The sequence below is a fragment of the Gavialis gangeticus genome, unplaced genomic scaffold (genome assembly GCF_001723915.1).
Source record: "Gavialis gangeticus isolate Ggan-Ray unplaced genomic scaffold, GavGan_comp1, whole genome shotgun sequence".
NCBI lineage: Eukaryota > Metazoa > Chordata > Crocodylia > Gavialidae > Gavialis > Gavialis gangeticus.
Window position 1 is genome coordinate 29,388,274 of NW_017729008.1, and position 11,299 is coordinate 29,399,572.

General features: G+C 44.8%; 1 protein-coding gene across 1 annotated transcript in view; it reads right to left on the minus strand.

Annotated features, from left to right (window-relative positions):
• KIAA1324L (KIAA1324 like) overlaps positions 1-11,299 on the minus strand; it is a 112,559-nt gene that overhangs the window by 70,773 nt on the left and 30,487 nt on the right. The window contains exons 2-4 of the mRNA XM_019509512.1: positions 7,776-7,971; positions 5,804-5,951; positions 974-1,060 (exon numbers count right to left, since the gene is read on the minus strand). Coding sequence (XP_019365057.1) covers positions 974-1,060; positions 5,804-5,951; positions 7,776-7,939 — 399 coding nt within the window. The 5' untranslated portion in view covers positions 7,940-7,971. The remainder of the gene's footprint in view (positions 1-973; positions 1,061-5,803; positions 5,952-7,775; positions 7,972-11,299) is intronic.

Below are 11,299 nucleotides of genomic sequence, written 5' to 3' on the forward strand. Positions count from 1 at the left end.
CCCAATCCCCCTATTTGTTCCCCCAGCCCACCCCCACTAAACCTCACTCTGGACCCATCCGTGCCCTGTGGCATGGTAACTGGCATGTGTTCTGCTGGCTGTTTGCATGGGGTGCACCCCTGGGGGTGGCAATATCACACTCCTGGGGACTGGAGGCACAGTTGGCTTGGTGCCAGAACTATCCCTGGGCAGCATAGTCCAGGGGGTAGAAATTTTGTCCACAGACAACAGGAGGATGAGGGGGGTGGAGACACTGCATCCTGGGATGCTGGAGGACTGCAACTTGGGCACCTTATCTGTGGTGAGTGGTCACACATTCATGGAACATGAGCTGGGTAACACAGATCAGAGATAAACCACTGGGGTGGCATAACTTTAAACTGCCTAAAGAGTTTTTAAAACTAGTTTCAGGTGTTAATTTTTGGAGAATCCAGGCAGTCGTTAAGCGCTCCAGAAGCCATCTAAAATTAATGTGTAACAAGACCCTTAGAGATGGCTATGTTTATTTGCTAATAGGATTTTAAACTCATGAGTTCAATCAGTGAACAAATTAGAGGTAACCCAGCTCCAAAATGCACTTAAAAATAAGAGATCAAATGGCATCCTTACATGAACACATGAAGCTCCCACTGATTGCAGTGTTTTCCACAAAGCAGAAAATCTATGGCACTAATGAACAACCAGGCCTCTAGATTAGTTGCTGAGAGTGACTCATGGCATTTTGATTCACATAAATCTGTCTGCTTTCTTAAAGGCATGATTAAAAGGGAAGAAGATCTGCATTGATTCAGTAGTCTTTGGACCGGGCCTTTACAGCATCCATCAACTTTGATGTTGATCCTAAGGGATTTTGTGCTCCTTTAATAGTCTTTCAATGCACAGGATCTAGCCCTTACTTCCTGGCACCTCATGGGAAACAATGTTAAATTATCAATGAAACAAGAGCCTTAATCAAGTGATACACAGCACTTACAGAATGAGAGCCCCATTCACCATTATCTGTTAGCTTCACCCATTTGTCTGCTGTGGAATCCATCTCCTTGCACTGGTCGTTTTGAATCTGTCAATTAAAAACAGTGACCCCAGTTAGACATCAGGCTAATTATCCCAATCTGGATACATACCACTAAACTGCCTAGAGACAAAGAAAGATGCTGTGCCACCCTGAGTGCCACTGGTAATGCATTCGGGACGCTGTTAATGCATTCTGGATAGCGGCTGTATAACTTGCTACAAAGACATTAGGCACACACATGCAGAACTGATAGCACTCTAAGGAAGGGCTTCAAAAGATAGCACTGCCCAGTGCATTCTGGAGAGAAAGTGCAGTGTTAAAGGTTAGCAGATATGGAGCCCAGGAAGTAATGAGCATCCAGCTGCCAAGATATAATTATTTGCTGATGAGCTTTTAAAGCGACAGCATGTCCATTGATGCACATGAGGGGGAAAAAACTTCAGGCAAGAAAAATCATTGCTATTTTGCTAAAAACAACTAATAATTGAGACCTTCAGACCTAGCGCCAGATTCTGTTTTACTTATTGTACACATAAGTGGACTCGGGTGTCTAAGTCAGATTCAATTCAAGTCCCTCAAAACCAGCTAATACAAAAGGTGTGTGGATCCTTCTCCTCCTTGGGTACATCTATACATGTAACCACCATACATGAATAAACTGCAGAACTTATTGCTCCAGATGTAATTTCTCCCAGGTGTGCTGTTTGAACATGCACCTGGAAGCACTTAACTCTGGAGAAATAAGCTCTGCAGTTTATTCAAGCATAGCACATGGAGCCCAGGCAAAGCAGCCATGGCAGCCTGGGACTGCTCCAACCCGGCTCAGCCTGCTGTGGTTGGGTTGGATGAGGCACAAGGGTGCTTCAGTGTAGGGCTAGCCAGCAGGCACTGCCCCCTTACCCCACACTGAAGCACCCTCGTGCCCCAGCCAGCTGGGTCAGCATCTATATGTGCATTGCTACGCATGAAAAAACTCTGCAGCCAGCTAGTACTTGCATTTACAAGTACTAACCTGTGGTCCGATTTATTAGTTTCCTGTGCCCTAATAGGGATGCATGTGTAAATGCTGAGCCGTTTATGGCAGAGATAATTAGTCAGCTCCACAGTAAACGTCTCACGTACATGCACCCCTTGCTGCTTTTTTGTAACCCACCATATTTGGGATCAGGAAGGAATTTTACATTGCAGTCATACTGGCATGATCTGTATGGAGTTTTCTCTTTCTCTGCAGCTGGGGTTGGGAGTGGGGAGTGAAGGGGGTGAAATGAAGACTTCCTTTCATCTCTTTAGAGTATTTTAACAACTACTTCGTTGCCTTGCAGTAGCTGCATGTGGGCAGTGCCATCATCACCCTGCCTCTACCTGTGGCAAGCTAGGATGCTTTTTGATGTTTCAGGCCTGAATTTTCATGACATTTTAAAGAACCCATTAAACAAACACTTGTCTAAAAGTTTTAGATAAGGATGATCCTGCTCTGAGCAGGGGGCTGGACTAGATGACCTCATTAGGTCCCTTCCAGCCTACTCTTCTATGATTGTATGATTCTGTAAAAATAAGATGATAACAGGTTATAAAAGTACATACGTTAATGGACTTGGAAGATTTAAATAGGGTAGAACAGATTGAATGTAGGCATCTACATCCACTAAGATGCCTAATAGATGGAATACAATATGGCTCCTAATGTTTTTGCTTCTCTGCAAGAAGAAAACTCAGTCAGTCATTGAAATATCTACAGCTAGGAGCATGTTCCTATTACATTCAACTGATGGTAAAAGCACATTTGCTGCTTCCATCTTTTGAACCAGGCAGGACAGTCTAATAAAAAGCCTTAGGGGGTTTAATAAAGCAGTATGCCCTGTCTCTTATCAAAGTGCAAGAGGTTGCATTGAACTACTAGCAGCAGTAGGAAGGTGCCCCAGGCATTGAAACCAAGTTATTTTTTGTCATCCTTTTCCATCCCATACTAAGAATAACGATATATAGTTATTCCAGCAGCTCAAAAAGGTTTACAAATGCTAATTAAGCTCTAACACTCAGCTGAGATACCCTGTTTTTCTGATAGTTTTGAAGGCGAGACCCAACCGATGCAACAAGTGAGGCCAACAGACAGTGCCCAGCACCTTTGTTCCAAGTTTTTATTCCCTGGTAAGTTCCATCTGCCTCCTCCTGAGCGGCTCCTGCAACTTTGACCAGGAATGCAAGATAGCTTTGGGTAGAATCTTCCACAGCACCTAAGCCCATGCCATACAATAAGCCTACGATGACTGGCAGCAGTGCCCTCAAGCATGCCATACTGTCTCAAGTTGACTGCCTCCAAAACTGAAAGCAGAGTTGTTGTGTCAACAAAGGGCCTTGGCTAATTAGCACTGCTGAGGGATATTAATTAGCCTGCACACAACTACACTGCTTTAGGTTCTAAAGACATCCAGTGCAGAGCAGTATGGCATGTTTGATAGGGCTGTGTGAAATTTCACCGGCTGTTTCATTTCAACACATTTCGATCACAAAACAGTGAAATCAAAACAAAACAGAGGGCTTCAAAACAGCCTCAAAACAAAACAAGGGCAGTCGAAATATTTTGAGTTTCAAAACATTTTGAGTTTCAAAGCAGCCCGGCTGAGTTCCCCTCCCCAGTGCTGCGATCCATCAGGCTAGGGAAGGGAACTGAGCCCAGCTAAGCTGAGTTCCCCTCCCCAGCGCTAGGATCGGGCTGAGCAAGGGAACTCAGCCCACTCAGTTCCCTTCCCCAGCCTGATGAATCACAGCACTGGGAAGGGGAACTGAGTGATGGGGCTCAGTTCCCTTCCCCAGCTCGATCGGGCTGGGAAAGGGAACTAAGCCTGATCGCACCTCCCCTGCAGCCCTCCCGGGGCTGCAGGCTCCAACCTGCCTGCCAGATGAGAGAAACTGGGTGCTGCTGCATGGGACCAGCAGCGTGCTGGCACTGGTCGGAGGTGGCAGCACCCGGCTTCCCTCCCTCATCTGGCAGGCAGATTGGGGGCCCACAACCCTGAGAGGACTGGCACAGCCCCCACAGCCCTCCCAGGGTTGCAGGCCCCTGATCTGCCTGCTGGATGAAAGAAGCTGTTTCGAGCTTCCCCATTATAGCCTATGGGTGAAACTACAGACAGCGCTGAAGCAGCATCACTGTTTCAATTAAACAAAATGGAACAGCCTTTTTGAATCAAAACTAAATTCAAAATGAAAAGCTGTTCCATCGAAACGCTGAAATGCAAGTCAAAATGGAACAGTGCTGTTTCACACAGCCCTAATGTTTGAGGGCACAAATGGTAAGTGTGCAGCCCAAATGTTTGAGAAACAAATCTCACTGAAGGTCAATGGGATTTGGGCTCTTCTAGCACTTGGCTCTTTTGAAAATCCCAACCTTAAGCCTCAAGCAGAGCTAGCTTGTGCATCCTCACAGCTACAGGGTAATGACTCAGACCCTAAGACTACAGCTGACTCATGGCAAGTTTTCATTCCAATTGCTCCTCAGCTTTTGGATACCCAGTGGAGGTATTTTTCAAAGTGGGCCCTCTGTCGTTTTTGAACATTAGGCCTGTTTGAAGGTATCTTCACTTAAATTCTCCAAAACTGAAGCACCTAAAATTGCTAGTCATGTTGGAAAATTTTGAAGCTGAACTTTTTTGGCTTTCTACGGTAACATGCCCTGGAAAGAGAATTCCCACAGGCTTCCACATATTCTACAACAGTGGTCACCTACATCCCACATAGCCACTGGATCTCACCTGAGGAGCTGGAGGGTTTTGCTTCTTCCCATGTCTGTGGGGCTAAGCAGAGGGGAGCTCCACCCTCATTGCCAGTGCTTCTCCCCACCTGCCCATCCCGCAACCCTGTTGCAGGTGCAGCTTCCAGCTGGTAGAAAAGTGAGCCAGGGCTGAGCAAGTTTCAGCTAGGAAGAAGCGGCAGTAGCGGGGCAAGCTCCCAGACTGCCCAGCCCCAGCCCTGCTTGCACCACAGCCTGGGATCTGGGCAGGGAGGAAAGGGCTGGGAAAAATGGTGGCAGTGCCTGGCCCCAGTGTGGACACAAGCAACCCTCCTGCTGCTGATGCACTGCTGAAGCCATCCAGCCCACACCAGCCTGAGACCAAGTTGTTCTGGCCTGTGGCTTATAAATGTTGCCAGCCCCTGCTCTAGGACCTATACACAGGTGTAGTAGTACCAAAGTAGACTGCATTCTTCCAAGTTAAAGGGACCCTAGAACCAACCTGGAGCCCTTGTTCTCTTAGCAGTTCCCCTGAAATCCACAGACCTATCCATATGAAGGAACAAGACTCATATAAGGATTAATTTTAAGATCAGGCTCATTATCCAGACTCAAAACTTTGGCAAAGGAGAAAAAAAACTACTCCAAGGAATATCATGGAACTCAATATGGTCAGAAATGTTTTTGTGGCATTCAGAAGAACTATGTGAAAGCAGATTCTCTGCTGATTTCAACGTTATGGTAGGATGCCATAAACCCCTATAACTAGGAGAACAGTGACAGAAACGTTGGACACAAATGTACAGGAGCTTTCTGCCTAACTACTTAGGTACTTTTGAAAAACCTACCCAACAATGAAAGCAGTCAGCATAGGCCAGTTGTGAATGTAATGTAAAGACGTTAACAGGCAGTGTAAACAAGGAAAAATGAGATTTTTTAAAGTTTGTTCAGACTAAATGGGTAGAGAAGGAGAAAAATAAACAGTTTCCAGTGTAGGCCTTTATCTGGAACATGTCCTTTTACTCTAGGGGTTATATTCGGTGTAGAAAAGCCCTTACAAAAAACTCAAAGAAGATGTTGTTGTCAATATACTGGTATTCAAAGAAGACAGAGCCAGACTTCTTCAAATGAACTGCGTAGATCAGAGAAACCGTGCAGTCATCCCTATTAGACTCGATGTAATTCCCACGAGGCGTCCATGAGGAGCTGATAAACATAAACAAAACAAACCTGGTTTTAGAGCACAGGCACGGGGAAGACATTTTTAACATCCTTCTATAAACATATGGCTTATATAAAACTATATTGCTTCATAAGGGGCACAAATTCATTCCCTACCTCTAACATTGGCTTCAGATGCATTTTTCACAGTAACTGTAATGAGCTCTGCAAAGTTTACCTTTTCTCAGAGCTTTTTTAGCCCATGGTGGGATGTCTCATGTACCCTACGCTGGAAGGTGTTCTGACCCGTGTTCTAAAATATCAAATCTCAGAGCCTCATGAACAGCCCTTCTCAGCTACTGAGGATGGCATAGCTTTCGAGACAGCTTCAAAACACTTTGGGCGCTTGTACACGTGACGGGGGTTTAGTCCTTCAGGGTTACATTCTATGCCCCCTAAACCGAAACGGTGAGTTTTTAATTAAAACGGTGGGTTTTATTTTTCCGTCGCTGTATACACATCATTGTCCTGGCAGCTGCAGGTGCCTACTGAAGGCAGACGTGGTGAAGGACCTGATCCTTTCTTTTTCTTTTTTTCCAGCAAAGCCTGCCTGCCTCTCCTACAGCCATGGAGTGAGCTGCCAGTGGGCCAAGTAGCCCCTGAGTTGTGGGGGCCCCAGTCCTTCCCTCCGCAGTGGCGGTGCCCCCTGGAGCCAGCTGGGCAGGCTACTTGTGGGCCAGGTGCTGCCACAGCTCAGAAGCTCCTGATCCAAGTCTTCCCCAAGCCCACCTGGGCTTCCAGCACCCCGTGCACCATCCCCACCACCTTCTCTGGCTGCCAGCACACCCAGCCACCCTCCTGCCACCTCTCTGCACTGCCCCAGGGGCAAGCCAGCCTGGTCCCAGGCAACCCCAGGTATCCTGGTGGTCACAGGCACCTGCTGAAAGTAGAAGCAGTGAGGGGCCTGATCCTTTTTTTTCAGTGCAGCCTGCCAGCCTCCCCTGCATCTGTGGGGTGAGCAGACAGATTAATGACTGCAACATTCCAAGATGCAACATTGCAAACTAAACTACATTGGGATGTGGTTTAGTTTGTGACGATGCAAACTCATGTAAACCCCCAAAACACAAGTATGTGTAAAGTGTAACACCATTAAGCCACACAAAGGAAATTTTCAACACGTGTATATGGTAACATTGTCATATGTACAAGCACCCTTTTACTTTAAATCAGTCTTGGAATGACTGAGGCACAAGTCACAGAAGCCCCAGGCTGTTCTTAGTTTTGCTAATGAGTAATAACCCATAGAAGGCCATTAGGAAAGTGAAGATGGGCTGAAAGCAAGTGAGCCCTTGCTACTCTTATCATGCCTGTTATCCTGGCCTTATGTCATCTGAGGACTGCTCCCCTCCCTTCCCCTGGGATAGAGGAATGCTCATGTGATTAGTTAAATTGACTTTATGCTGATGGGCCAGTGCAAAGCAACTGCAGCAGGTCAGATAGGGCTTGTTGTATTTCTCCTATATTTTTCATTATTCAATAACCCTGCAGTATGCTGACTGGTACTATGCAGACTTCGCTTTGATTGCAAAATGTCTTTGTTTGTATGCATCTAGACAGCATAGTGGGCACCACTCTCCCCTCGTTTTCTTGAGAACTCCCATTAAAAGATGATACTGGGTCCCATTCTGATAGGCACTGTATATCAGTTACTGTTCCTCTGTTAACACCATGCAAAATCTATGTTAGTATGCTAACAAAGCAACTGTTTCCCCACAGCAAAACTATGTGCTAATCCCACTAAATCCAAGAGAGTCAAAACTCTTTTGAGAGTGTGGCTGCAGATCAGTCCATAAGGTTCTTTCTTACTTGTCACAGCTGTCTGCTTTATTCTCAGCTGCGCCGATAGTAGTATCCATGAAAGTTGCCACATTGGAGAATCCTGCTGGCAGTTCATCCCATTCATCAAATTTGATCCCACTCCCCAAGGAATAGGTCCCCTCGGCACATTTACTGCACACCTGGTTCTTCATTTCCAGGTATTCTCCAGAAGCGCATGAAAAAGCTGGGAAGACAACCATTTACAATTGATGAACTGGGAAGGTAATTAGTAGCACTGGTGAGCTGTCACTCTGGAAACCTTTCCCCAAAGCCCTAAACACAGAAATCAGAAACATAATGGTGCATAACCAAAAACCCACTGTAAAACTGAGCTGCAAACAGACTTCAGTTTTTCTGCTTGTGTGAAAGTGCTGAAATCAAACCTCAGGTTACAGCTACTGACTGGTTTATTTGCCTCCATTAGTGAAAAAAAAAAAGAATTTGTCAAAAATCTACACAGAAAGCTGTGTGCACAACCATATGTGGAGAAAGATGCTGTACTTCCGCTATCTTGCTCTTCCTTATCATTGCCAGATTTCTCTCACCTGCCTGTTGAGCTAAGACTACAACGGGAGCAGGGACTGTCTTCTATTATGTCTGTATAGTACTTCATATGATGAGGCCCTGATTTGGGATCTGGACCACCCTGCAACACTAAAATGGCTAAGTGAGTTGGTCAGTGGGGTAGAAGATATTCTGCTGCTGTCTATCCAATGACTATTAAATTCAAAAACGCACTGGGGTCTGGACCACTGCACCCTCTACTCTCAGCCTTGATTTTTCAAGTCCACATATCTTCCCCTCTTGGCAGCCCAGTGAACCAGCTTTTACAGAAAGGTCAAAGTCCACAGGGTGGTTGAAGAACTTTGCAGGAAAGAGGAAGATGTAGATTTAAACCCCACTAAGTGAGTGGGGTCTCTAACTTGGGTATCACTTGCAGGGCAAGTAACCATTATATTCAAAGGAGCAAGGGCCCTCCTCAGCTGTTTGTGATTTACATGCGTAGACTATAGTAGGCTCTAAGCTACTTAATGGCAATATGGTAAAGCATTTGTTTGTATTTGCTTGCCCAAAGTTTAGGTAAGAGAAGAGGCAAAGGAAATGTGCATGCTACAGAATGTCAGAGGTGAGAATATTTTTAGAAAGTCCAAGAAATACAGGTCAAAAGAAATAAGCTAAAGGTTGCTTAGAGCACATTTAGTGGCTTTATTCCAGTTACATTTGGTTTGGGCCAAGATATAGCTTAATAGTTGATATAAATAGGCATATGAATATTAATTGGAGCAGAACCTATTAAAACTTTTTTTTAAATGTTGGCCTTATTTAGTAAGCTTTTTGATACTGGGCCAGGCAATAGAGTATAATAATCTATGTTCACCTTGGCATCTTTGCTGTTCAGCCTTGAACTACTGTCCTTGCTGAACAGCCCAGCTGAAGATGAATCAAGTTCTGTTTTAAAACTTGATTTGAAACCTAGATAAGATGTCCTTTTCCCCAACAGGCTGGCCATCTGTTAGGCTTTTTAAATAAGAGTCTTAGTTCTTTAGATGAATGCACATTTTATAAATTTTAATCAATTGGTTATATGACTTACCTGTACCATTTGGTCATTTATATCACATCAGTATTTCATTATTAAATTTGCTATTAAAAGGTATTTACATTGTTGCTTATGAGTATTTAATTAGTGGGACTGACTCTTCAAACTTTTCTTCGTTCCCAGGATGCCTCTGGAGGTCAACGCATGGAATAATGTATCTACAGGAGAAGGATCTATACTCTGCATAAATGACCCAAATGCTACTTAGGCAGCTTAAGTTAGCTACATAAGTGCTACTTACCCATTGAAAGGTGGAGCTGGTTTTGGGCCCATATCGGTTCATGGGGGCAGATTCCCAGCTGGTGTAACTGTCATAAAACCGTGCACATCAGCTGACGCTCTGGCACATGATGTTATACAGGTGTACCAAAGCTTATCTGGCAGCTGAAAAACGTGTTTGGCTTAGGACTCTTTGATAAGGAGGTGGTACGGTAACAGAAAATTCACTTTATAGCCAATCTCAACCAAAACTGCAGTTCAAGTTCCCACTCGGGTATTGACTCACATGGCATCCCTTTGTGTAATCATCCTTGGCTGGCAACCCTGGGGGGTAAACAAAAGATTACCTCCAAAAGAAGGTTAGGTAGATGAGTTGAATTGGCCTCTTAGTCAAATCAGTGCAGTTTCCATGAAGCTGTGGTTTTCAGTCAAACAAATAATTTGACTTCTTTTAATCCTGTCACTCTCAGTGCAGGTAGCAATGAGAAATGGGAAGGAACATATTTAGGCCATAATGCAGGACTGTACCCCTATTCATATATGTGTTGAAGCTTAACTTCAAATATGTGTGCTTAATTTTCCATGTGGGTTGAAGCCCCTTTGACTTTCAGCACATTCTCAAACTTCTGCTTAAATGCATTCATGAATTGGGGTGTAGGCCTCCTTCATGAATTGGAGGCTTCGACTGTAAATGCTTGGGCACAGGGAGTAACTTTTCATGCTCAGTGTGCAAAGAGATGAGCAGAATAGTGCACCGATTCAGCATCAGGAATTAAGCCACTACAACATCATATTCAGTTCCGCCGTCCTGTGTTTTTCTGGAAGTGTGGTGAGAAGCCATGAGGGAATAGCAAGATACCTCATGATGCTGTTATCTATTCCAAATGCTTTTTTCAGTTAAAAAGCAAGAGATTGAGAACATTGCTTAACCACGTGTTCCCAATTTGTGAACTTCAAGTAGGGGGTTGGTATCCAAGAGAAACTCACTGCCATACTGAAGCCACAGCAGGCATCAGAGCCTCATGTTCAGCTTGCAGTGGAGGTAACCAGGGATGACTGCTTGAACTGAGCTGGTATCTGTTCAACTCCTGATGGTCTGATCACTTCAGATGGGAGGAAAAGGAAATAACAGCAACATTTGAAGAAGAAATAGCTTGAATGAGCAGGCAGGCTAGTGTGAAGGATGTCCAAATTAATCACCTATAGTTCCAAATTAATCACCCACACTCAGTGTTACAGACTGATTTTCTTCTTTTGTTTTTAAATTTGCTTTTCTCCATAGCGCCCTGATATGTGCTCCAAAGGAGGCCACAATTCCCGTCAAAACACATATGTCTAGGAGCAAAACTAGCTCTAAGCGTACCAGCTGCTTGCCAGGTTCAATTTCAGGCTGAATGTGGCTAATGGCAAAGCGAACTACTTTCGACATCAGAACAGATGCATCACTTGATTTTATTCCAGTCAGTGCAGAGTAGCTAACGGGGGGATGGGATGACAAGCACATAGCTGGAGCATGTGGAGGGTTTGTGTGTGTGAGGATTACCTACTGAAGGGAAACCTTTGTTTTATTAAAAAATAGGCTGCGAAAGGGCCAACCTCTTTTATGCCTTAAAAATGCCAGTGTCATAGTTTCATAGATTTAGGGTCGGAAGGGACCTAGTAGATCTTCCAGCCTGACCCCCCGCCAGGGCGG